This window comes from Colias philodice, chromosome 20, assembly GCF_061535455.1.
Source record: "Colias philodice isolate Cphi_HAF_F1 chromosome 20, ilColPhil1 Martin Lab GWU primary, whole genome shotgun sequence".
NCBI lineage: Eukaryota > Metazoa > Arthropoda > Insecta > Lepidoptera > Pieridae > Colias > Colias philodice.
Window position 1 is genome coordinate 5,934,311 of NC_143105.1, and position 27,746 is coordinate 5,962,056.

Consider the following 27,746-nt stretch of genomic DNA (forward strand, 5'->3'; position numbering starts at 1 on the left):
AGATATTTCTATGCTACGCCTTGAATACGGTTCTAACTTGACCTACTTAATAAAATTATTATGAATTTGTTATTGCCTATTCAAACCTGAACCACAGAATAATAACTAGTAGCTAGCTACAGAAGAGCCTATTCTTCGCAATGGTTTTCAAAGAAATATGTATCAATCTTATATACAGTATGATTTAATTTAGCTCGCGTTCCAGTCGCAGCAGCCAGCACCTGTTCATTTACATAAGTACCTAGGTACAAATTTTTTTTGAGGGATATAGCCAGGCCTTAATTCATGGGACAACGGTTCATAATAACAACATAATAAGTTATATGTGGTATAAAGGTACGTATACGTATTGAAAGATCCGCGGACTAGGACGGAGGGTTGCCTATGTACCTAAGTATGTGTAAAAAATAAAAATATTTGGAATTGTTTTTGTTTCGGACGAAACAATCATCAATCATTAGAATCAACAACAAAACGATTGTGGAATTAATGTAATTTGCTGTTGCTATTTTGTAAAGGAAACTATTACCGCCTTACGCCTATTAGTTAGGTAGGTACCTTAGATATAAAAAAATAGTTACTAATAAACACCTTTGGTTCAAATATATTTTTATGTTCAGGAAGCTGGAAGACCTTGATCAATTAAAAAAATACAATAAATCATATTTCAAATGAACCACAAGCAATGAACAAACAGGAAAAGTCCTATAAAACATAGTTTTACAACTTAACATCAATATGCTCTACTGCTCTATCTTCTTTTAGTAACCTCTACCTAAAAACTTAATTATTATGCTGTTTCATTAAATGAAAGTTATCTTACGATCAACTTTTATAAATTGATAGTCCATCAATAAGTATAAAAATGTTCTAGAAATAAAAACATCAATATCACACCTTAATAATTGCCGGTATATTATTATCGGTCCAAGCAGTAGGTATACTCAGATGTACCTAACTGATAAATGATTTCATTGAAATGATAAGCTAATATTGTAATCAATGGTCATTTTATATAATGAATACAACTGCAATTGAGTTGAAAATTTTGTGATAACGTAATCGATGGATATTTAAAGAATATACTATGTAGGTATATATAGGTAATTGTGTATATTTTGTTACTAAATGCGTAACAAAATATACACAATTACCTATACGAGCGTGTGTGCCGAGCTCACGAGTCAGAAGTGAAACTTCTTTGGCAAGATTCAAATAAACCAAAATCGTCGCCTTACTCCATGATGTGACGGTATTGCCACATTGCCATGAGTCATGACGCGACCGTGAAATTTTACTCTCAACGCGCCACAAACGCAAAACAAAACTGCAAATAAGTGAATTTTATATTATATCTATTTGCAATATGTATTTTAAATTTTGAGCTTCGTAATTAGCCTCACATAGATTTATTTTTATAAAAACAACATGAATCAAGTATTGTTTCAATTCTCTCGTCTTGTTGTTCAAAACGACGCATCTTATTAGACCAATAATTTTCCCCATTCGTTAGAATTGCTCACCTTGGCATTTGATATGAATTATAGCAAACCATAACTATTGTTAATGGCTATGAAATATTATATCATAAATAATTAAAGAATTAAATTATACTCTTAGTATTTTTTACATTTTCTTAGAGACAGTGCAGCGCAGGTAAATACAAAAGCAAATACACAAAAAGTATTCCAATTATAGATGACGTGTAACAAAGGCAGTCAATTAGGTACTATTAAAGAGTTAAAGGCCACCTATTAGATTTATCCTGTCTTTATTGTGATGCATAAATAACCCGCTTTGTCAGTGCCTGTCTAGGTAGAACCAATTATGGTAAATAAGGACGTCGCACATTTGCCTTATCGGTATACTTAGTCCTGTGCGGAGACACGGATTTTATAAAACCACCATTTTATAGCATTTCCTTTCATTAGGACATAATATTACCTACCAACCTACAACACATTAGCCTTAGTGTGTTAAATCTGGATATGAGGTAATCATGGCTAATTGTACTAATTGGTCAGTAGGTAGAAACACTATTATCGGTTAAGAAGGATGACTTTACGGATGGCGACCAACAGCTATGAACAACTATGCTCAGTATTTCCTAAATTTTACAGTAATTCTTGCTTGGAAAATCGTAAAAGTGGGTCAGTAATTAGAGAGTCATCGTTAAGAATGACAAAATCCTTTGCAACCATTTTGCAACCTAAGTGAGACTTCCAAATAAAAAGAAACGGTGACCATATAGAGAAGAGCGGGCGTGCTGCAACATAAGTTGTGTTCCGTTATCATTGGATGCATTTGAAATTATTAATTATTGTTCATAGTAAATTGATACGTAAACACACTCATGTTATCATTACATCTGATACATACCTGTCTAGTGTCTACATACTTTTAATTACCTTTTATTGGTATCTAAATGCTTCAGTTCGCTGCAACTTCGTTCACATATTGTACGATAAATTTCCTACTAGGTATATACCGCTCTATAAACTCCTCTATCATTCAGGAAAATTTCGTGGTAATTGCTTCCACCGCCCAGGAAAATAGGAAATACATCATACATTTTAAAAGGCTTTTGTGTCTTGTTATATGATGTAAATAGCAGAAGGTAGAGATTGTGGTAGAGATACTAGTTAGTACCTATACGTGTTATATTATCAGTGGTAGAGACATTGGTTTTAGTTCAGATATGTATTTTATTTATATTAAGTTTGAACACTACAGGATACTTACATGAAATTAAAGAATTACGAAATAATATAATGTCGCACAGGCTTCTACAATAATGGGTCTGAAAATAACCTTTATTATTGCAACTCGCGCGCAGTCGAGAAAATCTTGACCTCGTTAAATGATTACTAATTACAATAATATGTTGGTACCTACTAAAGTATTATTTTTATATTCTTACAATCAGCATAAGCATAACATGGTTTAACAAGTGCAGAAAATTGCTGCATTGCAAGGTTACATACATAGCCTCTAAATAAAATCGTTATAATATCGTGACCCGTTTTCGTTGAAATAATTTAAAACTGCTAAAATTGTGCCAATAAGCAGATTTGGTATTTTTATGAGCTGCTGGCTATTATTTTTTTGCAAATGAATAAATAAAAAGTTATATTTAAAAAAAATATTGTACTCATAGTCGAAACTTGACGTCATTCTTTGTGTAGAGCGAACAATCGCTATCTTTGAATTTAATTATAAATTATGTTCATTTTAATTCGTTATGCTAATCTGGCTATACCTCGACACCTCGGCTTATAGAGGTATTGAATTATTGATAACTCTGTCTCGAGTCATTTAGAATCCAGTCAGGTGTTAAGAAAGCTATGACTACGAGTCTACGACCGCCGAAGTGGAACGGTGACTCACTCGCGGTTTTGAACTTTGGGAATGTTAACTTTTGTTTTAGTCAATCACGTTGTCTTGACTCTTGAACCGTTTCGTAGCAGACATTTTATGCAACTTCTCGTTGAAATTTAATTAAAAATTGATTTCAAACTAAGAATACAGACAATGGCGCAAAATGAGTCGGAAGCACAAACTAAGAGCGTGAATCATTTCTAGGCCGCGTGCTCATTAGTTTGGAAACTGGGCGCAGTCAGGCGTACGTGCTTGACTAAAAATTCATTTAGTTTACCCAATTATCTGTTTTAATTTTATCAGAAATAGAGGGAATTTTTAACAAGAAACTTATTGCACACTCTCAAGTAATCGAAGTGTATCACGTTGTTCGAGAACATTAAATGCCAGACTTTCAATGTAAATATTTTGTAACATAAATCACATTTGGCTTTGCCACTAAACCTTCACACAACACCGTGTTTGGAGATTACCTCGAGCTTGCATGTAAATTGAATGAGATCACCGTTGAAATACCCGGCTAGTGGTAACGCCCTGTTTATTTTTAAAATATTAAGCAAAACTCCTTCCATATGATCACTCAACGGATGCTTCCCACCCTTGAAAATTAGAATATACATAGGACATAGGTACATACTTACAATATTTTTGAATATATTAAGTAAAGTACTTAAGTATATTTCCGAAACCTCATCAGGAAATTGTTTTATTTTTTAATTGTTGGTATTGACATTTTCTTATTATCCTCCAGACTCCGGTTCCGCCTGCCCTCGCCAGAATTACCAGGGAGATAAAACATGTTAAATTTAAATATATTGCATAGATACTGTTATTTCATTCATTAAATATCTACTTACTTACTAGCTGTGTTGAAAGCTCGAAGAGAACGTATAAACATACCTACGTCCACGGTGACGGTACCACATACGCGAATAAACTCAATCTACGAAGCAGTTTTCGGGCAGGATTCGTAAGGACCAATCGACATTGTTGCTCCTTAGTAATATAAATATTCTAAATGTCACTGACCGACCGAGTATTCCCACAAATAGTGTTCCTACATACTCATAGTATACATGTAAAATTAGCGTCTGATCCCAGCTAAAATGAAAAAAAAAACAAGTGTTTATAAATAAAACGCACATGGCACGCTTCACGAAATCACTGGATGTACGCATATTCAAAATAGTTCGCTGATTCGCTTTGTGTTTACAAATATATCGTTCGCAATCTATTATTCCTTCGCTGACCTTTGTTATGTGCATATCATCAGTTGTGTCCGGTTAATCTTCTTTATTGTGTATAGTGTGGTGTGTTTGAAAAGTGATTTGCTTATATTGAAAAATTCTCGATTCATTCATACGTTCGCTCGCGTATTAATAGTCGTTACGAGAACATTTTAGTTTACACGATGCGATTTATTCGAAACCGCGTTTAAAAATTACTAACCACAGAGTGTATCCCCTTACTTACTCTATATTTATGTTCAATAGATATTAAGCCGTGTCTTGTGGTGAAATATGTACTTCGCCTTAGCTTAGTGTGGATATATTTTATGTTGTTTACATACAAATTTTAGGTTATTGTACTACTTTATAAGTGTATTCTCAGTTCTCAGTGCGCCCGCGCCGGTTCAAAAATCTGCAAATACTATAGGTAATTACATACGTACCTACTTTTCAGGATACCTATTTGTCGATTTCATTTTACGTGTGTCATTGTGTAGTCTAGCTTTTAGGTCGTTAAAATGTTAATATCGCTGTAAAATACATGTAGACGTTTTATAGATAATACATTTGTTTTAAGTAGAGCAGCATTGATTAGGTACGTATCGGTTGCTCTTTAAATCGGCTACATAATTTAACTTTCAAGTAGTTATGTATTTAAAAACATACCTATTTATGTGATTAAGTCTTTAAAACGTGTTTATAAGAATGTTTTTATTTTAAATTAAACTATTTGTTAATTAACTCAAAGTAGAGCTCCTAAGCATATCTTATCTTTATGATTGGCAGTTAATTTATACTTTAACTATAGGACAAACAGTAATTAAATTCGGTGTATCGCGGTCTCTATTGACACGAATACAAAAACTATTGTTTGCATATTGCTTCGGAGTGTGAATTAAGTATCGTAACATTTAACGCTAGCCGGCTAAGTCACTCTAACGCATCGTGGAGTTAGATTTAATATTCATTATATAATGAACGTTCGACGATCTGACGCAGTTTGCTTTCACTCGGGCCGCTATTAATTACGAACATGATTGTGTTATTTCGTTTCTATTTACACAACTGTTTCGACTGCTGAAAGATAAAGAAACTGTGTAGGTATCGCGCTAACGCGACGTCGCTATCTTATCGGAGCCACTCTATTGATCACTCATCATTATATCGCGAACGGGCCGCCTTATACGGACGACCGGACTACCTTTATTGTCCAATTTAACGTGTAGACGTGTACTCTTTTATAGGCACGATGTTACCGGTGAAGTCATAATGTGTGTCGTACGAAAATAGAAATACAGTGTTTACAGGAAAATAGTATCAATAACAAAAGTGTTGTGGTTTGTTATCGAACGGAAATGGCGGCTAAATCGCCCACAACTAGTGTGAAGTCGCGGGAGATCATCGGCGGCGACCAGTTCAGTCAACGGCGCGAGGTATTCGAAAAACACGACACGGTGTTCCTGCCCTTGCCGTCACCTACGACCCCGACACCAACCTATAGAGAGGTCGAGCCAATTATAACGTCCAATCACGGTAAAACCACTTCGAACTTCAAACGAAACACTGCTGGCTATTCCAGTATGCGCGAAACGAGGAGCGAGGATCGCAACCATTACGATTTTCGACCACGAAAATATTCCGACAACTTTACATCGGACCTCAATCAAAGTGATGATGCAGACTACAGGTACAGTACCGCCGAACGAACGAGGCGACTTTCTAAAATGCGAAGAGATTTTCTTACTTCAAATCTACACGAGCCGACTGATAGTCCATTCACTCGAACCGGCGTACGCGCCTCGATGCCCGCTAAAAGCGTGAACGTAACAAGTTACAAAATCGAAAGTCCAAAAATTTATAAATTTCCTTTCGCCGAACCGTATACTACACCGACGCCAGTTCGGCGTATTATAATCGATTTGGGACCAACGGATGACGAAGATGTTCAAGATGGTAAAGAAAATCACGTGCCACAAGAAAGAAGAAAATATCAAAGTTTGCCCAATGAGGAGAGCTCACCAAAAATTGATCGACAAAAATTATTTGAAGAGCTTGTCAAAAGATATTCTCCACAGCGTAAACCTGTGGATTGGACTCTGCCGCCAACGCGACCGAAAGTCGTGGGTTCAGTTCCAAAGTCGACATCGAGTGCAGCAGACAGTGTCGATAGTACGGATAACATAGACAAGGATGATGTATTTGAAAAGAAAGAAACTGATGAACCAAAGACCATATTAAATGAAGTCGAAAAGGAAAAAGTACCGGAAGTTCAACCACATATTGAAATTTTACACAACGGTCCGGAAAAAGTACAGGAAAATAATAATGTTTCAGAACAAAAAGATCAATCCAAGAATTCCCTAGCAGAGGAAAATGACTTTGTTCCCGAATTATCACCTATAAAAAGGCAATTAAGCAGAGAATCAGCTAAAAGACCACCTAAGGATGCAATAGTAGATTTAACCATTCCAGCGTTGATCGACAAAATGAACACCGAAGGTGAAAACTTGGAACACCAAAAGAGCAACGGTAAAAAAGTTAAAAGAAAAAGAAGTTTCCTTGATAAACTTCTTGGACGCAATAAAGGAGTTAAAAGTGACAAGTGATAACGGTCGATGTGATATCGTTTGCCAAAGATAACTGCAATCCTGTTCGGTTGGTCGAAGCACATGACGTCGGTTTGCCTTATCGCTGTTAAGGTATCAAATGGAATATTACATAGTATTTTCAGTAAAAGAAACAATTAGGTATCGATAAATGTATAAAACTAATGAAGGTCATACTTCCTGCACGCTATCTTAATGCATTGGTAGGTTATCGTGAAGAGATAAGGAAAAGTGGCATGTGACACCCTTTCTGCTAAATTTCGATTAGAGTATTAGGTAACCAATTATACTAATTACTTAAATGTATAAATTTTATCAACATATAGGTGTTATTGTTATTTATAAATCATGCATCTGTGTGATGATGTTTTGTATAAAATATGATTAATGCTGTTATGCAAATAATTGTTACAGTAACTAATTTTTAAATATAATATGTATAGTTTTACTTTTATTTTATTAATTGATTTTTTTTTATATATTCGTTAACATACGTTCCTAAAATGACAAAATGTGTAGGAAATACTTTGCATAATAAAATTGTTATTTAAAATATTATTTGGTTTTATTACAATATATCAACAAAAGATACATACATAGATATACATAGCATAAATTTCATATTATCACTTGCCTATAGATATTGAAAAATATAATAAATAATAATACTTACAATAAGCATTAGATATTTTATCTGAATGGTATCCTATCTAAACTTAAATATACTTGACAATTTCTCTACATTTGTTACAAAATCGAAACATTCTGTACATTTGTATTATATTTATCTTTATTACAATAATGTTATTTCAGTTTACTTACAATCTTATAAAATCAATATCAAATACTGTATCAGATATCAAGCAAATAATTGATATCTTTTGCCCATTTATGTAGTTAATAGTTATATAATTAGGTAATTAATAGCTTTGCGGTTGCACTCGTGCAAAAGCAAATGTTTCTATTATTTTTGTACATAAGCTACACAAATGCCAAGTATCATGAATGACCATTGTGGTTTTGAAGTGAAAGAGTAACAAACATACATCCATACATTTTTACAGACTTTCATGTTCATAATATTAGAAAGATTAGGATTACTTCTTTTGAAAACACCTTTAAAAAATTGTTCACAATTCGATATACATTTCAGTACATATTTTAAATGAATTATTAAATATTTCAGTTTTAAAAGTAGATACTTACTAAGTAATTAAAAAATGTGCTTTTTCTAAATTATCATGAAATATATAAAATCGTGTTGTTCAAAACGTTGAGCAAATTAAATTTAAATTGGAAAAAAATGATAATCTTGAATATTTATTACACTGTGGAGTTTTTCATACCCTCTTAAAATGGTTAATTTTATATAAAGGCTTTTAACAAAAGGTTATTGTACTTTACTGTTATTTTTTAATACAAAACAACGGTCCTCTTTTTGAACAATGCAATTCATTCATTTGAATTTTTTTATTTTAAATTGTGATTTTATCACAAATTCATAGCCACAGCAATCAGAAATCTAAAAGAAAATTTCTTATTGAAAAGCGAAAATATATAAATTCAACTATATAAGATACTACCCGTAAATATATTAAATATAATTTATAATAATGACTCTCAATAAGAGCTTATATTTTCACAGCCTTGCCAGTATTTTTCCTATAGAACATAATATTATGTAATCTTCTTTCTTATACAGGGTGTCCCAAAAAGTAGTGATGAACGGAAGCTGGGAGGTAGAGGACCTAGAGAGCTATCCGAATCACCCCCATGTATGTTATGCGATTTTTCGTATTTTCGGAGTTATGACATTTTTTTCAATTTTTCATCTATCGCTGAGTACGATGAGATTTTTATTTATGGTGACGTGACTTATTGCGCTAGATGCTTGATTTTTTTTTGTGTGGTAAGCTGAAAGATAGGCCAATTCAGTATGGTAACATTTACTATCGTTAGATCTTCGAATGGAATAAAAAAAGAATTAAATGCCAAGAAAGATAAAATTACCCAGTATGTTCACAACTTCAAGGGCCCATAAAAAATAAAATCACATAAAAAAAGTTTTCCATTTGGCTTTTAAAAACTCGCTCTATCTATCAGGTAGCTACCCTAAAAATTTCATTTTATTATTCAGAAGGCTTCAATCGAAAAATTGAAATCTAAATGTGGTAAGTGCAAAAATTTTATTAACATGATGATCATTAAAACCAAATTAAAACCCATAAATAGGTGTTTAATTACCAGAAATTTTTAAAATAACCCCGCTGTTGCTCAATGCAAGTGTGACATCACCGTAAAAAGTTGTCTTTTAAATGTCTGAATGCCCTTTTATCATTTTTAATGGTTTCTTCTGCTACTATGAATTTCCGGGTTATTTCGTCCAAATTGTAGCATTCTCTCAAGTAGCCGAGGTCTTTTTAGTATCCCCATTGAAACAAATCAATGGGGTTTAGGTCGAGGGACCGTGCAGGCCAGGCTTTAAGGCAGGCGTCACCAGCGCATGCGCAGGCTGCAACGACCAATCCATCTTTCAGGGTATCTTTGCCCTTTAGCCTGGCCTCGACGGTCCCCGGACATAAACCCTATTGATTTTTTTCCGTGGGGATACTACAAAGACGAGAGACTGCCACAATTTGAACGAAATAACCTGGAAATTCATAGTAGCAGAAGAAACCATTAAAAATGATAAAAGGGCATTCAGACATTTAAAAGACAACTTTTTACGGTGATGTCGCACTTGCACTGAGCAATAGCGGGGTCATTTTAAAAATTTCTTGTAATTAAACACCTTGTTATTGGTTTTAATTTGTTTGTATTAATCATCATGTTAATTCAATTTTTGCACTTACCTCATTTAGATTTCAATTTTTCGATTGAAGCCTTCTGAATAATAAAATGAAATTTTCAGGGTAGCTACCTGATAGATAGAGCAAGTTTTTAAAAGCCAAATGGAAAACTTTTTTTATGTGATTTTATTTTTTTACGGGCCCTTGAAGTGGAGAACATACTGGGTAATTTTATCTTTCTTGGCATTTTAATTCTTTTTTTTATTCCATTCAAAGATCTAACGATAGTAAATGTTACCATACTGAATTGGCCTATCTTTCAGCTTAGCACACAAAAAAAATCAAGCACCTTCCGCAATAATTGACGTCACCATGAGTGAAAATATCACCGTACTCGGCGATAGGTGAAAAATTGAAAAAAACGTCATAACTCCGAAAATACGAAAAATCGCATAACATACATGGGGGTGATTCGGATAGCCCTTTAGGTCCTCTACCTCCCAGCTTCCGTTCATCACTACTTTTTGGGACACCCTGTATATAAAAATGAATCGCAAAATGTGTTGGTAAGCGCATAACTCGAGAACGGCTGAACCGATTTCGATAATTCTTTTTTTATTATATTCCTTGAAGTACGAGGATGGTTCTTATGTAGAGAAAACGTAAATATTATGTACCACGGGCGAAGCCGGGGCGGACCGCTAGTACAATATACATTTGGGAATCATGCAAAATTATTTTAACTGTATCCTCATTTTATACAATGCAATTGAAGTTACTTAAACTTAAAACAAGGAAATACAATTAGTAGGAATACAAATTGAATAAAATGTCCATCAACTATAATTTTATTAAGTAATTCCAATTTGGATTTAAAATTGGATAAATCATCTATATTTTATTTACTATACTATTTCTTTATCCATTACTTTTATCTATACATATAATAAATCTGTAGAAGGGTCAATTCTGTACATTGAAAATATTGAAAAAATAAATAGCAGGGGGTGTTACTGGATCGATACCAAACCCAAATATGTGATTAAAAAAATTTTTGTCTGTCTGTCTGTCTGTCTGTCTGTCTGTCTGTCTGTCTGTCTGTATGTGAAGACATCACGTGAAAACTAACGGTTCGATTTCGATGAAACTTGGTATAATTATACCTTATTATCCTGGGCGTAAAATAGGATACGTTTTATCCTGGAAAAATACGTAGAAAAAAAATAATCTTAATTTTTCAGTTTTATCCATAGACGTTTTTCTGTAGAACCGCGAACACACGTTGGTTACTATTATAGGCCTAGCCGTATTTGGGTCCAATAGATATTTATAAGATGTTATTGTCAGAGTTACTCAAAATGGAGAAATAAACCATCCACGCGAAGACCGACATCCGCGCGGACGGAGTCGCGGGCGAAAGCTAGTATAAATTATAAATTAATATAACAGCAATAAAATTCTCAGTTTTAACAAAACAAAACAAAGACAACCACAAAAATAAAAGAAATACACATTAAAAAAAATTTAAATTATTATGTTATAACTCAGGCCCCGGAATCACAGACACAAAAGAAAATCTATTGTGTCGTGGACCGATCGGGCCGCTCGGGGTTCAATGGGTTAATATCACTACATAGTAAAAAACAAAGTTACTTCATGCTGTCTGTCTGTCCATAAGTAACCTTAGATCTTTAAAAATATGCAGCCGATTTTGCACTTTTCCATAAGTTTTTTAAACTGTTTAAATTTAAGTTTTAGACACCATGGGTGAAACCACAGACGAAGCTGTGGGCGGAAAGCTAGTTAATTATTATCCTAATTATAATTTTCTATTTATCAGTATCAAGTTCCTTCACAGCAGCCTCCAGGGAGAAGAGATGATCGTCATCAACTTCTGGAGCAATCTGCCTCATTGCATCTGCTAGTTGATACACATAGTCTTTATTTAAACCACTCGGCCCTCGACAAACAACTACCTGTTTAGCTATATCTTCTATTGATGCCGCACCTGAAATAATGAGAGGAATGTATTAAGCATCTTATTACTCTGTTTACTTTTTAATATTTCGATAAACTTTTTGAACTTATGATGCAAACCATTTGAGTAAAAACATACATTGTAGACACACTACTTAAAAGGCAAGGCATTTTTACAAAATATCAATTATAAATGTCACAACTGCTGCAGGCTTCAATGTAAAACATGAATATAAAAGGGCATTGAAAAAAATGCTATCAAAGAAAAAAGCAACTAAAACATGTTGGATTAAATAAATATCTATAAAAATATATTTAGTCAAAAGTCCATCATTCAAAGTTCAAGTCTGTATAGATAATAACTGAATAGAAATTTCCCATAATTTTAAACCTCCTTGCTCTTTGTCCTCACTGGAGGGCTCTCACTATGTGCCAAACTTTGCCTTTGTGACACATCCGCTTATAGCAAAAACCGCTGATTGCAGATGAATAAGAAAAAAATAAATAATAATAATTTTAAACCCCTTTTAATTTTTTAAAGGTAACAACTATACTACCTGCATAAGATTCATTTTCCTGTGTCGCCACATACAGAGTCAATTCAAAAGGTTCTAGTTTGCTATCTCTTGGATGGAATGTCACTATTTGCTTGGAATAACCATTTTTCTCTCTATAATCTAAATGCTTTGTTACTTCGTCAACATCTTCACTTCTTATTTTATAAGCAATGCCCCATACTTTACTATTAGGGTCATCGCTAGGTATCAAGGTAACTACTCTGCCTGGCTGAAAAATATAATATACAATTTAAAACAATCAATTTCATATTATGATAATCATAGAAAACAAAGGCCTTTCCCAGACTTCGAAAGCTATCTATCCAAAACTTATAACTAAACAATTTCAGTTTTAATTGAATCAATAAATGTTATTGCTCTATAATGCAAAAACTGCTGAACAGATTTGCCTGAAAATCGGCATACAGATGGCCTATTAAATAGGTAATTGATTACAATAACAATTTTTGCTATATTATAAAGTTTTCATAGGTTTTCAAGTGAGTGAAGGCATGATTATAAGCTGCTATCAAATTGTAATGAATTATGATTTTTACCTTTTCAGGAACTCCTCTGTGATCGATACTATGTTGATAGAATCTTCTAAGGTACCCTTTAATATATCCGACAGATTTATATTCATACTTAAAATCTACTTTCCATATTAAAGAGCCATATCCGAACACCCACATTTTCTATGTTACAATTACAATTATTTACACTTAATATTTTTTATAATATTAATTTCAACTTAATTTATAATATATACATTCTTTATGCATTTCAATTATTCATTAAAATAATATTCTTTAAAATTTAGGCTACATTTTTTTAAGCAGTCCTAGACTTTTATTTTGACAAATGACAATGACGTAACTTTTTCTTCTATTGTAAGAAGACAGAAGCTTTGGCATTTTGGCACAGAATCCTTAAAGTAGCTAACTAACATTTTGGTCTAAGAACTATTTTTTAGGAATAATATATTGTACCAACCACCATCATCTCCGTAATATAACATATCTTATTATTTTAAATTACATTTACATGGAAAACTTTATACAGGTATCCTAAGAAGTATGATATTATACTGAAGCTGGGAAGTAAAGGACGTAAAGGGCTATCCAAATCACCTCCATGTATGTACATATGATAAGCGATTTTTCGTATTTTCGGAGTTGACGTTCAATTTTTCTCCCATCGCCGAATAAGACGAGATTTTTATTTATGGTAGATGCTTGATTTTTTTGTGCCATAGACTAGAGACAAAAGATGGTGGCAATTTCAAAATAAAGTATTATGAGCACTATGATGAGCACCACAATGAGCTCTCAGTGAAATTATACAAGTATGAAGTATTCAATCAAGTAATTATAAATTCGAAAAATAAATATACAACATGCAGTAAATATTTTATAGTATAACCACCTAAAGTCACTCTCATCGGCCTCATGCCCACCGTAGCAGAAAAACTTTGCCGAGACCTCGTTGAGCCTGTTTTTAAACCTTCCTCAATTAACAATAATGTAAAATTTAAAAAAGTAAAAAAACCTACAAAAAGTTCATCAAATTTCAGTGGAAAGCCAAACAGAGCAGTATATCTTGAGAAGAGACGTGTGATTAATAAGATAATTCCATCAGAGAATAAAAGACCTAGCTTATCCAAAACTTTAAAATCAAAAGAAACTATTTTAAAGAAATGTTTCGTTGATATAGCCGTTAATACTCTAGCAACTGGGCCGTTGAGATGTGACAATTACTGCGTAACTATGGTACGAAAAAGGGACCAAAACTCATGCAAATGTAGTAAGCAAAAAGTTAAGCCGAAAGCAAGCAGCAAAATTATTCAAACCTTATACAAAAACAGTTTTATGGATAAAGCTTGTGCTCAATCTCTTCAAAAGGTTAACTGTGGAACGCAATTTCTTGACCGGCAAAGTAGTATATTGAAATCCAATTCTAAAAGAGCACCTAAGTCTAAAACTAATATCAACTTTATTATCCCAAAGGATTCATTGGACTCTATTCATGATGAAAGAAAATCCTCTCGTATTTACATTAATTGTAATAGGAAACATTCTGAACCATCATATCACAACCTTTCAGCACATTGTTTGGGTGGAAAAAGGTGGGCATTATCCAACTATCCAATACGAGGTCCCGATTTTTAGCAATTCCTTACATTCTCCTGTAGCTTAGTAAAGATGAAATAAAACCACAATAGCAAATTTTGAAAAAGTTTATTTCTTTTATCCTCTCCACTACATCAGCACAAAATATAAGTGCTTTCATCTTGTTTTGTACCTAAAAAATAATGTTTCAAAAATGAGACCAAACTATTGTTTATTAAAGGGCAGTTTATTTATGCATTGAAATAAATGTGGTCACTATTCTACAGTATCTCTTTTTTGCTTTAGAGGTTAACAATGGAGAAAAAAACAATTACAGCTTGTGATTATTCTACTTTTGAGTATTAGTAATTATTAATTTGATTAGAATTAATAATTATCATATTATATTCCAATAAATGTTTTACAGCTACACAATTCATTTGCAATTAAGAACTTTGTTCATATCTGACTGCTATCCATTATAAGTGAGTTTTACACACCCACTACAAAATCAAAACTTCTTACATTATCTATATGAGAAAGGAAGTAACAAGCCTTTAATTAGGTACCTACAATGCATTTTTAATACAAAAACCATAGACCATGTCCTCATGGACCATTGTATAGCAATATTTTGATTTGAACCATCTTATTTTAACTATTTAATTAATTTGAATCCATTCAACTATCAATATAAAATAAGTAGTTTCAATTAGCTATATTAATTATTTGCCAGTGACACTTAGTATGACATCATGTTAGTTCATATAATATCTATGGTTTTTCATCAGTGCTAAATTTATAAATAAACTGTAAATTTAGCTAGAGTTGCACCACTTTTTGAATGTTTTGTAGAGGGTGTAACTCGATAAAGCCAATTCTCACATGTTCGGTTGTGCAGGACTAGCAGGTGGGGGCTGAGCTTCCAGGTTCTTTATCAATTGAGCTAGCCAATGTTTTGTGGAATTGTCTTCTTGTAAGCAAGCAGTAAAAGTAGCATCTCGAAGTTGGTCTGGAAGACATTGTCGTAGAGCTTCCCTTGCTCTAGGATTATCAGATAAACGTAAATAACAACGAACAACATGTTTCAACAGTCTTGCTGATGGATCCTTTGCTAATGATAATACCATTTTCCCCAAAATCATAGCTACATGAGAAAATCTGTCATATGTCTGGCATATGTAGCACAATCCACTGTCATCCAATAATATCTTTTGCAAAATAAATGTTGCTACAGTCTTTGATAGTTCTGATCCATTTTCCATTATTCGTAGGCACAAAGGTATAATTTCAGTGGTCAATAAAAATGTTATAACTTCTTGTTCATCTGTTTTAACTAATGCTCCAATAACTCCTAGACTAGTAAGGCGTAGATATTCAAAAGGGCGAGTTTTGGAAACCGTGTGTAAAAATGGATACAGGAACAATGGTACATGAGCTTGCAAGAATGCAGATCTAGTTTCAGGGTGGGAAGCAACACATTGCATCAAAGCTAAAGCGTTACAGACCCGGTTACTCTGATGAGCTGTCAATGTAGGAGGAATCATTGCTACATAAATATTCGTAATTTCTTGTAGCAAAGCTGCAATCGTGCCAAAGCTATGCCATAACATAGGAGCTAAGTCGGGCACCACTTCCCGCTTTTTACTTAATTCCAATAGAGCATTTTCACGAGTTTCTGGATTGCATAATTCCAATATCCAAGTGTAAATCTTTTCTCTGTCCACAACAGTCTGCATATTTGCCGGGCTTTGCTGCGCGCTCATACTAGTATGCATCGCTACTAAATTTTGCACTTTGTTGGGCTAGAAATGTTGGCATTATCCGCCAATTATTTCTTCGAGTTATATTATGCGCTTTATCTTTTAAATTGTATCTTTCGGTTGATTATTTCAACTTTTATAGTCTTTTTTTAGCAATAATGCCTAATTTACGGATAAAACGAAATTTTTAACATCAATAAATTGTCAAACGAGTGTCACGCACACGCCATCAACATGCAACCACCACAGAGTGTACAAATTGTCACAGAATCAGTAAAATACAAGACGTAGGGCGTTTGTGCACTACAAGGAATTTTACTGTCCGGCATTCCGATTTTTTACGGTCCGGTGTGGCATGAAAAAACCGATGAATTGCTTGTGCACCTGTCCGTCTTTACTCGGATCAGTGCGGTACAGTTCAAGGAAGTTTGGCGGTATAATGCTATCATAAATGATTGTTTTTGCATTTTACAAGAAACGAGTAAAAAATATAGAAGGTGAAATATTATATTATTTCGTTATAATAAAAAGTAAAGTTCCGTAAGAGATTTAAAATGCGTGTTTCACTTATTTATTTCGGTGACGAGGAGCTAAAGCTATTCCCACTTGAACTTTAACTTACCAACACTTACTTAGATAATAATTATAGGTCAATGCTTGGTCAATGTATATAAAATAACAATACCGACTTCTCAAATCTCATTGCCAACTAAAAGAAAGTAAAACAAGAGCTTGCTTTTAATTGGCATATGCAGTAAAAACAGTAAAATCTTGGATTTTACTGTTTTTGTGTGGCACACGTGGGCATTCGAAAACAATTATACCTACAGCGACTCGTAGACACAAAAAAACCATCCGGAATAGGGAAAAGTAAAATGTCGGACAGTAAAATTACGTATAGTGCACAAGCTAGTATATAGATTAATGGCGTGCCATACCGGACCGTAAAAAATCGGAATGCCGGACCGTAAAATTCCTTGTAGTGGACAAACGCCCGTACAAGAAGTATTCCTGAATATTCGTACATTCGAGTACGATTGTCTGATCTTGCTGAAAAATATACAGGAGGTAATCGTTAAGGTATTCGTTGGTATCGTACAAGAAGCTTATATCTAATACACTGGAGATTGCACTATGACCATTAACTTGTAACAAGAAAATATGACCTAGAATGACGTCAGTCATGTTTTTTGTCTCTTTCTGTCGAGTGACCACGCTGGTTTGTAAATTCAGGATTTTTCAAAATAGAAAAAACTAAAAATGATGGTCTATAAATAATAACGACATAGGTATATTTTTAACAGTATTTATATTATAATATTATGGTCATACTTTATAGGTACATACAATTTTAATTGGTATAGAATGATAGTTTTAAATAACTTTTGGATACAAAGCTTGGATATGAACCGATATATAGCATTAACATCCTTTGTAAATAGAGGAAAGTTGTGTTTTGCATCAGATGCTGTTTACCAAATTGTAAGCTACTCAGATCTTCTTTTTAAATGCGTTGCTTCGACGGGTCAATTTCAAGCCAAAATCATCAAAGAAAAACTGTTTATAGCAGCCTTGCACAAATTTCAGCTAACTTTACAAAGTTTATTTTTCAAAAGGTATTTTTTTCTGGGTCGTTATCCTCAGTAACCTTGATGGGCACATAGATTTCTTTTTATTTTACTTTTTGGAAAGCTGAAATACGTAAAACAAAAAATATAAGGTAAGTTAAAAAAGTATAAATTTCAATGTAAAAACGAACAATCTTATAACTACACTAGCTTTCGCCCGCGACTCCGTCCGCGCGGATGTCGGTCTTCGCGTGGATGGTTTATTTCTCCATTTTGAACTGGGAAGACGTTTCTCACTAAATTAATATTAGACCCGTATGTGACCGTGTGTTCGCGGTTCTACAGAACGACGTCTATGGAGGAAACTGAAAAATTAAGATTTATTTTTTTTCTACGTATTTTCCCAGGATAAAAAGTATCCTATTTTATGCCCAGGATAATAAGGTATAATTATACCAAGTTTCATCGAAATCGAACCGTCAGTTTTCCCGTGATGCCTTCACATACAGACAGACAGACAGACAGACAGACAGACAGACAAAAAATTTTTTAATCACATATTTGGGTTTGGTATCGATCCAGTAACACCCCCTGCTATTTATTTTTTCAATATTTTCAATGTACAGAATTGACCCTTCTACAGATTTATTATATGTATAGAAGATGTGAGTGCAATACCGATGTCGTGTGTTGTTTCATTACTAGTAACAATCTTTAAAATGGTGTTGTAAATTTTCATCATAATATTGTTATTACAAAATATTCTCTTCGCTACCTATCCATAAAAACTCGTCATCATGGTTACCTTACTTGTTAAATTTGTTTATTGAAAACTTGTTGAAAAATGATAAAGTATTAGGGAAATAACAAATTTAACATGACTGCTTACTAAAATGATGCTAAATTAGACAATTTTTGCTATTGAAATGATTCTAAACAGGTAAATGCAGGAGTATTGAGGAATATTGTAAATAACGTAAATATACACTTGCCTGTGAAATTCTATGCCAGAATTTGGTGTCCAAACACTTCTGCAATTTTGCACAATACAATGCATTCTTTATATTCGGAAAATATTCATTAAATAAGCAACAATATTAACTTAAATATTCGAAGCGACGCAATTTTTTTGACACACATGCCATATTGACAAAGTGAGAGTTGCTACAATTTTATTATGGTGACTACCCATAATCAGGGAGTATCGCTTTTTAATAATTGGTTCAGATACTTATTTTATTTAGCATAAATAATAATTGTCTCATCCAACAATGCTTCTGAATGACGTTGTTGGCAATTTATCAACAAACTCATGTACAAAAACTAACCTTTTGCACAGAATATTACAGCATACATAGTAGCCTTGGGAAAACTTCGTATTAACAGTGGCAATACCAAGTTAGGTGTGAAAGTGATAAAAAACATGAACTGGGCAATATTTTCTTGTTACACGTCAATGTTCATACCGAAATCTCCAGTGTATTAGATATAAGCTTCTTGGTATCGTATGCTATTATAGCATCTACAGACGCTCCGATTTGGTTGGTGCCAAGTGCCAACCATATTGGAACCGACATGGCAACCATTCCAACATTGCTACAGATTGTCCGACGGTTGGCCTTCCAACTGTCAGTTGACCATAGAGTAATATGTCAGTTGACCATAGTACGAAGAGAATGGGCTAAATTCTACTATAGAAATAGAGAAAATTACAGTCATATGCGGCTCTTATAACTTATTTTTTAAGGTTTTTAATGTAGCCGCACTGTCAATTTTTTTAATACTTCTAACATAATAAAATACACTTGATTTCTGGCATCTCTATTTGCGTAATCTTTGTTACTTAAGTCCCACAAACAGGGAAAGTCTTTATATAGTTCCAGTAATTTTATTAATATGTCACGTTCGGTGACCGTAACTCCCTCGGCGTTCATGTTGACGTCCTACACCGGCGGCGTTGCAAATGTGAATGAGCCAATTACCTCTATTACTCTATGGAATGAGCCGATTTGGTCGGAACAAAGCTTCCAAACGTTCCAATTTGGTTGGATCGGATAGGAAGTTGGTTTGGTCGGTATTGCTGGCGCATCCGACCACGTCAAACCAATATTAATAATAATTATGTCGGACCGACCGCTCTCTACACTTTCCGATTTGGTCGTGGTCGGATGGTTGGCACCAACCAAATCGGAGCGTCTGTAGATGCATTTAGTGTGCACAAGCGATTATTCCGTAAATATTGCCTGGTATAATATATCAAAAAACTTAAAACTGATATCGAAAGTACTTTAAGTTTTAACTAATGAGTAAAATGACAATATCAACTTTTAAAAATATAACCAGAAATATCTTAAAATTTAACTTAGGCCGCCTTTCCATCTCCAAGAAAACTTCTTCAAGAAATGTCCGACAGTCTGTCTGACAGCAGCTTGCAAGTCTACTTGCAGGTGGAAACGCGGAATTAGACTTGCAAGCTGCTGTCAGACAGACTGTCGGACATTTCTTGCGGAAGTTTTCTTGCAGATGGAAACGCGGCCTTAGAACCCTATCATGTGTGACGAGTTCGAGTGGCGAGTTGTATCTATTCTATCTATATTAATTTAATACTAGCTTACCGCCCGCGGCTTCGCCCGCGTTTTCCAAGAAAACTCGCATAGTTCCCGTTCCCGTGGGATTTCCGGGATAAAACCTATCCTATGTGTTAATCCAATATCTACATGCCCAATTTCATGCAAATACATCCAAGGAATAAAAAGTTTCATACAAACTTCTATCCCCTATTTTACCCCTTTAGGGGATGAATTTTCTAAAATTCTTTCTTAGGGGACGCCTACGTTATGACATCTACCTGCATGCCAAATTTCAGCCCGATACGTCCAGTGGTTTGGGCTGTGCGTTGATAGATCACTATGGGTGTCTTCCGTTATGCACTGCAACCACTGCACAGTGCTATCACTGTAGAAAAATTCGTTCCGTTATGGACTGCCAGTATACTGCCGCAGTACCCTAGGGAAATTTATGACGTCATTAATCGCCGCCATATTCTACTGTGAGCACTGGCGTTTTCGAGGTAAGGTACTCGCAGTACTTTGATCACGTGATCAGTCCACAGAGCAAGTAATATGATCAGTCAAAACCACTCGAGTGCCTAACGTCTTATACAAAGCTACAGTATAATCAGAAAATTTTAAAGTTCTGTTATTAGTTTGGATTAATAAATAAAACAATGGAAGAATTGCAAAAATTAACTTTATTAGACTGTGTTGAAAATGTTCAATACGAGCTGAAAGTTCTTTTTTATTCTTTTTTATGAAAAAGTACTTACTTTTATTATATTATAAATTCAATTTACAATTAATATTAATTAAAATATTTTTAATTGGACAGTACTCCAAAACAGTTTATTTTTATGTTCTAGAAAACTTTAATACACTCATTTGAATGCTGCGTCAAAAAATGCGGCTGACAGTATACTGGATTGCGTTCCGTTTTAAATCGTAACCAGTATAACTGGCTATAAAGGAACGGCTTCACAGTATACTGAATTGACGTCACACCTTAACAGTGGTCGCAGTGCATAACGGAATACACCCATAGATTTTTGTGCAGTATATATCAGGAGGTAATTTTCAAAAGTGGTCAAATCCAAATCCATAGATTTTAAAGTAGGTACACAACATTTTTCTTTAGAGTATTCTTCATTGCCTCATAACTTTTATAACTAGCCAAATCCAGCCTAAATCCCTAAAAAATACAAATAAAAACTAACATTAGTTTCAAAATTAGCCTATTCCACACCGGCGGCCTTATTAGCTAAAAATCAGCAGATAACGACCACCGCGCAACAGCAGCGCGACAGGTTCGCGACTGGTCGCAAAACGTCAAAAAAATTCGTATTATGTAAGTTGTTGCGTCGCTGTCGCACAACATCTGCTTTCTTCGACCGATGCACTTGATTTTGTATGGAAAGCAGCGCCACTCACAATCAAGTGGCAACTGTTGGTACTACGTATGTTTATAAAAAAGCACAGACACTCGTAGTTCTCCCTCTAACATTTATTAATTAATAAACATGTTCGTGCCATTGTTTATAAAACCGTAAATTAAGATATTATTAATGTATGCGACGACAAAATTTAATACCTCCTTATTGGTACAATGCTACAATTATGTTAGAAAACTTGTCGAAAATGTTAACCTAAAACATTTTGCACACTTACCGCAATATATTTTAATAATATTTATAAATATTTGATGATCTTAGTTAACAATCAATAAAAAACACTATATTTGTGAGTAATTTGGCGTTTTTATACACTTTAGTGATGATAACACAAGCAGCAACTAGTCAACAACAAGCATTAGACCTGTCGCATATTTAACAGATGAATTGCTAAGTTGTTGCTGTCGTGTTGCTGTCACAAGTCATAGATAATACCGTTTGCAAAGCAACCTTTGACTTTACATTAGCGACAACTGCATTTTTAGTTTTTCAGTTGCTCGACAGAGGCAGCAGTGTTGACGGCAGATTGTCTGCTTGTTGTCTGCTTTTACGTAATAAGAAATAGACGCTTGACAACAGCTATTGTGCAATTTTTGGTTGTTGCTGATCGTCTGCAAGATCCGTAATAAGGCAGCGGCTTACTTACAAACATGGTCAAATCCGTATGAGCCAATCACGTCGCTCCAAACCCCGGCCGCCATCTTGTGATCTTGCGATCTCCATACATTGAGACAGCGCGTGGGCACCTAACGTTTTTTTTTTGTGTCGTGATAATTAATGGTTTTTTTATTGAAAAAACCTAAATAAAAATGGCTGGCTAAATTATAAATCTATCCAAAAATTTCCCTGTAAAACCTGATTAGTAAATGAAATGTAAAATTTTCATAAACATAGCGTTCCCCTAATTCTCATAAAACTAATTATGCTTTTAAAATCGATGTTACTTCTGATTTTTTTTTGATCGTGTCAAATGTTTAATATTGTGTTTTTATCCAAAAAAGTCACTAGATCAAACGTTTATCTGTGCTATATATTTTTTTAGGATTTTAAATATGATGATTTCTATCCAAAAACCATGATTTAGAAACATACATTTTGGGCCATGGTCCCTTAAATAGTTTAGTTGGATTGTTCAAAAGTAGTCAAATCCTGACAAATTCTTAACCAAATTAGTCAAATCCTGACAGCTTTTTAAACAAAATTAGTCAAATCCACAACTTAGGAACAAAATAAGTCAAATCCGTTTTTTAATCTCAGTTTTTTCTGTAATTGTAAGCATTAACTGTATTTTTGTTATTATTGAATAACCTTGAACCCCATAGTAATCTATACTTACCATTGAAAGCGTCACAACAACATACAGGTAAATTAGCTTGGAGAAATTTTTGCATATGTAGTGGTGTGTATATTACTCAGATCTTAGAGCGCGTTTCCACTATATCGTTCTGGCCTATACAAAAATGTTTCGATATCCTAACATTACTATTTAATTTTATACTTATTCCTAGCAACACTTTTGTTTTCAATAAAAACAAGTTTTTATTTGAAAGAAAATGGTTTTGACTTTATAAAAAAAAATATATCATTCAATTTTACGTCCTTGAGCAAACGACAAGGCGACTACCGTGAAACAATAAAATATCGTGTCCATAATAATTTGTTTCATAATTAATATTTGACCATAATAATTACGAAACAAAACAAATAAATAAATCGTCACTTGATAGTGGAAAGTGGAAACACGCACAAAACCAGAATAAACCAGTTTACGCTGTCCGCAGGTGCTACGTGCAGTCGTTTGGTACCGTTAGAACATAAAGCACATTTCATTCAAAAATTATAATTATTATGTACGTAGTTTAATTGATAAATTTTGTATTTGTTGATTGTTGTTATTATTTGTTATTATTGTTATAATATTTGTTGAAGTGAATTACATGTCCCGCAGCCGGAGGCCCCAAATGAAAACTCAGATGTACTTAAAAACTACATTTAATAGCTAAAATGAGACTTTTACACCCATGTCTGCACGATGCAGACCGGAGTTAAAGAATGAATTTATACAGTTTAATAATTATAAAGACGTAAGCTTGGATGCTAACTAAGGGAAATCGCATCCACATTCTATTCCCGTGCGAACGGCGTATTCAGCAGTTTTGTATGAAGGCAAGGCCATAACTAGTGTTTAATTTGTGTGTAAGTGTTGTAACTTTATATTGTTAATTCAATATGGCTCCAGTGTTAAAACATGGTCGAGGCAAGCCTTTGACTTCTCAAACTAAAGAATTAAACTTTAAATGTAGTTTCTTTTTCAGGTTAGTAAATTTTTCATTTTAGTAACATTGTTAATGTAAAAGTTATATGTATGTTAAATGTGCAAATATTAAAATAAAGTCTCATCTTTTTCAGAGGAGAAACACATATAGTTTAATTTAAAATCCCTTATATATACAGGGTTACTTGTAAAACACCGGCAACCTCGCAGGACAAGATAGCTAACATCATAAGTAACAACATTTCGACTTTTGATAATTTGTTAGATTTTATTTTCATACAAAAATAAATATTCATTTAATTTTCCGTCTGAATATTATAAACTCTACGCCTCCCAAAAATTACGTAAACAAAAAGCGAACGAGAGGGGGAAGGGGGCGTCGCGTCGTCCATCCGATAATTAATAGAACATAGACTTACAAATGTAAGGAGAGTACAATAAAAGTTTAAAAAATCATTTAAAAATAATTTATTGCGTTATGCCAAAAGTCGTAGAACAAATGTTGTTACTTATGATGTTAGCTATCTTGTCCTGCGAGGTTGCTGGTGTTTTACAAGTAACCCTGTATAAAATAAAAACTAAAAATAAAATGTTGTTTTATTTTATTTGCTGACCATACACTACTACAAACGCAAAAATTTCTCCAAGCTAATTTACCTGTACCTCATGACGGTATACAAATGTACACTTTTCTCAATTTGACATAAAGTGGATTTGACTGCTATTGAAAATTACCTCCTGATATTTTAATCTATTATCTATGTAAGTTTGACATTTAAATGACAGATGACGGTATCGGTGTTGTGTTCACAATAATTAATTCAGTATCTATCATCTTTCAAGTTTCAATTAATTCCAATTTCTAAACAATATCAGCATCCTTTTCGCAAATTGTTGAAGAGAATTACATATGTTGTGTGTCGTACATTTCGCGTTATCTGATAATACAGGTTTAATTTTTAAACAAAAGTTTATTTCTCAACCAAAAAATTAATTCCTAATAGTCGCTCTTCAACTATGTGAATAGTGTTTGATTAAAACAGAAAATTTTAAGTACATTGGTAAGTGAATCGTGTCCTGGTGATTATAAACGTTAATTAAAATTAATATAAAGTAACGGGTGTGTTACGGGGATATTGTGGTTATATATTATATGAGTATAGGTTTCCTATTTCATTAGGGTGCGCTGATTCATTCGTGATGCCATTGTTTATGTTGTGTAGAATAAGTTGATTGGATTATATTTGCGGCAAGTATGCTCTATTATTGAGTTATGAGCTGGAAAGCGAAGGTCGTAGATGAATTTTTAAAAACTATTAGTTGTAGTTCAATTGGTCAATGATAAATAGGTGTTTGAATTATAGCATGGAATTATGCTCTTGTATACCATTGTATACAGTTTATTCTAACATTAATATTTGTTTCGCTTGGTATACATTGATTAAGTAAATAAAAACAAATACCTGGATTATAGTTTGATTCTGCCAATATGTTAAAACACCTGCAGCAATGCAATATAATATACACCTTATGTTCAAGTTATAACATAGAATTTTAATGGAATGTTTTTAAACTATATAATTATAATTAAGAATCCATATCGATTTTAGAGTGATTTTGACTTGTTTCTGTAATTCTTTTTGCGTCTTCTACCGCATTTATCATGGGGAGTGCTCTGAAGAACTGTTTGGTGCACTGCCTGCTGCTGAATTCCACCATCGTACGGCACGTCATAAGCTGAAATTCCACCCATACCATCTGGACAGCTGGCGATCAACAACTGTTCGCTTTAGAAGAAGTTTTTTGCCTCGTGCTACCGAAATTTGGAATCAGCTCCCGCGGGCAGTGTTTCCAATGAGTTACGATTTGGGGACCTTTAAGAAAAGAGCGTACACCTACCTTAAAGGCCGGCAACACACTCGCCATACCCCTGGTATTGTGGGTGCGAGTGGGCGACGATGATCATTTACCATCAGATGACTCGTCTGCTCGTTTGCCTGCTCTTCACATAAAAAAAAAAAAAGTAACAATGTGTTTTATTATCTTAAATTAAAGATTCATTCAATATCTAAAATATGTTCGAGACAATTTATTGATATTCATTGTCCAGTTTGTTTAATAGCCAATAACCTGAGGCGTGTTTCAATTTTTTCCATGCGGGACGTTCGTGTCTTTGTAATTTACACGGAATTTAAAAGAAGAAGTTTTCATATAAAATATACATCAGTAAAGACACTGAGACATCCTAAAATATGCTCGAGGCAATTTAAGTACTTTTATTCAAAAATTCAAAGAAAATCTAAGTTAAAATAGCCTTACTTTGATGAAATTTTATGTGTATTTGGCGTCGAATTTCTAAAACATACAACAGAATAAAAAATAAATAAAAAATACACATTAAATGATACATTTATGCTTAAAAATTTGCAATAAAAAAAATACATATTATATGATTTATGAAAGTAATGGAATATTTTAAAGTTCTCTCGAATTTTCGATTATATACGGGAGCGCAAACGCTGTTACGGCAGACCGCGCTCCGCGCTTTAGGGAGTAGGACGTGTTGCGCTGCTCCGTCAGACACAAAATTACTAAAGTAGGTACGTTTTTCCCGCGCTTAGTAGTCGGGAAGCCCACGATACTAGATTAGAATTGGTGGAGTAGACAATAACAAGATAATAAGGTCCTATAATGTTTCCACTTTGAGCGCTTTCAGCCTTTTCTACTCGACTACACGATGATCGCGTTCAAACGTAAAAATACTAGCTTTCGTCCAGCGCAATTTTGTATTAGGACTCTTAATAATCCATACTAGTAATATTATAAATGCGAAAGTAACTCTGTCTGTCTGTCTGTTACTCAATCACGCCTAAACTACTGAACCAATTTGCATGAAATTTGGGATGGAGATATTTTGATACCCGAGAAAGGACATAGGCTACTTTTTATTGCGAAATATGTACCACGGGCGAAGCCGGGGCAGACCGCTAGTAATCAATAAATTCAATCAATAATATATCTATAAGTTCAATAATCAATAAGTTCTTATAACATAATCAAGCTTACTTTAACACAAAATTTAATCTCCTTAAATTAAGGTAATTATTACATATTTAAATACTATTAAATGTTGTAGCTCCAACTATGGAGGTGTCACATTCCCTGACGCTGAATGAAACTGCATTGCAGCAGTTACCTGATGATAAGAAGCCGCATTTCATATTTGAATGGCTGCGGTTTCTTGACAAAGTTCTGGTTGCTGCACATAAGGTACATAGTAAAAAGTGTTTTATTAACTTTTAATGAAATAAATTAGATCTTATTCTATTTGCAATTGAATCTCAACAATTTTGAGATTGTTGATGATCTGAAAACAATGACACAAATTTAAAATTTTATAATGCTTTAGTTAAAATGTAAAGTTTGCTGCTTAGCTATTTTTGTCCCCATTCCCATCAATGTTTTTATAAACAACTGAAAACCTTTTCATTGA

General features: G+C 33.6%; 4 protein-coding genes across 5 annotated transcripts in view; 2 read left to right on the forward strand and 2 right to left on the reverse strand.

The window, feature by feature from the left end:
- Positions 1-4,428: 4,428 nt before the first annotated feature.
- Positions 4,429-7,768, forward strand: LOC149479489 (uncharacterized). 2 transcript variants are annotated; one of them, XM_089708093.1, is made up of 2 exons: positions 4,429-4,448; positions 5,852-7,768. In XM_089708093.1, the coding sequence occupies exon 2, from the start codon at positions 5,963-5,965 to the stop codon at positions 7,211-7,213; it is 1,251 nt and encodes a 416-aa protein (XP_089564219.1). In that variant the 5' UTR covers positions 4,429-4,448; positions 5,852-5,962; the 3' UTR covers positions 7,214-7,768. The 2 variants fall into 2 exon arrangements, with proteins under 2 accessions (XP_089564219.1, XP_089564220.1); XM_089708094.1 differs by lacking the exon at positions 4,429-4,448 and adding an exon at positions 4,608-4,688.
- Positions 7,769-11,432: 3,664 nt separating this feature from the next.
- Positions 11,433-13,406, reverse strand: LOC149479490 (putative glutathione-specific gamma-glutamylcyclotransferase 2). Its single transcript, XM_089707816.1, has 3 exons — positions 13,094-13,406; positions 12,537-12,765; positions 11,433-12,010 (listed from the first exon to the last, which is right to left on the reverse strand). The coding sequence occupies exons 1-3, from the start codon at positions 13,226-13,228 to the stop codon at positions 11,832-11,834; spliced, it is 543 nt and encodes a 180-aa protein (XP_089563942.1). The 5' UTR covers positions 13,229-13,406; the 3' UTR covers positions 11,433-11,831.
- Positions 13,407-14,756: 1,350 nt separating this feature from the next.
- On the reverse strand, positions 14,757-16,645 carry Rcd-1 (Required for cell differentiation 1). The gene has a single exon (XM_089707773.1). It carries the CDS (start codon positions 16,420-16,422, stop codon positions 15,526-15,528), a length of 897 nt encoding a protein of 298 aa, XP_089563899.1. The 5' UTR covers positions 16,423-16,645; the 3' UTR covers positions 14,757-15,525.
- An 8,404-nt stretch (positions 16,646-25,049) lies between these two features.
- LOC149479492 (HEAT repeat-containing protein 5B) overlaps positions 25,050-27,746 on the forward strand; it is a 33,059-nt gene continuing 30,362 nt past the window's right edge. The window contains exons 1-2 of the mRNA XM_089708001.1: positions 25,050-25,314; positions 27,390-27,523. Of these exons, the coding sequence (XP_089564127.1) occupies positions 27,398-27,523 (126 nt within the window). The 5' untranslated portion in view covers positions 25,050-25,314; positions 27,390-27,397. The remainder of the gene's footprint in view (positions 25,315-27,389; positions 27,524-27,746) is intronic.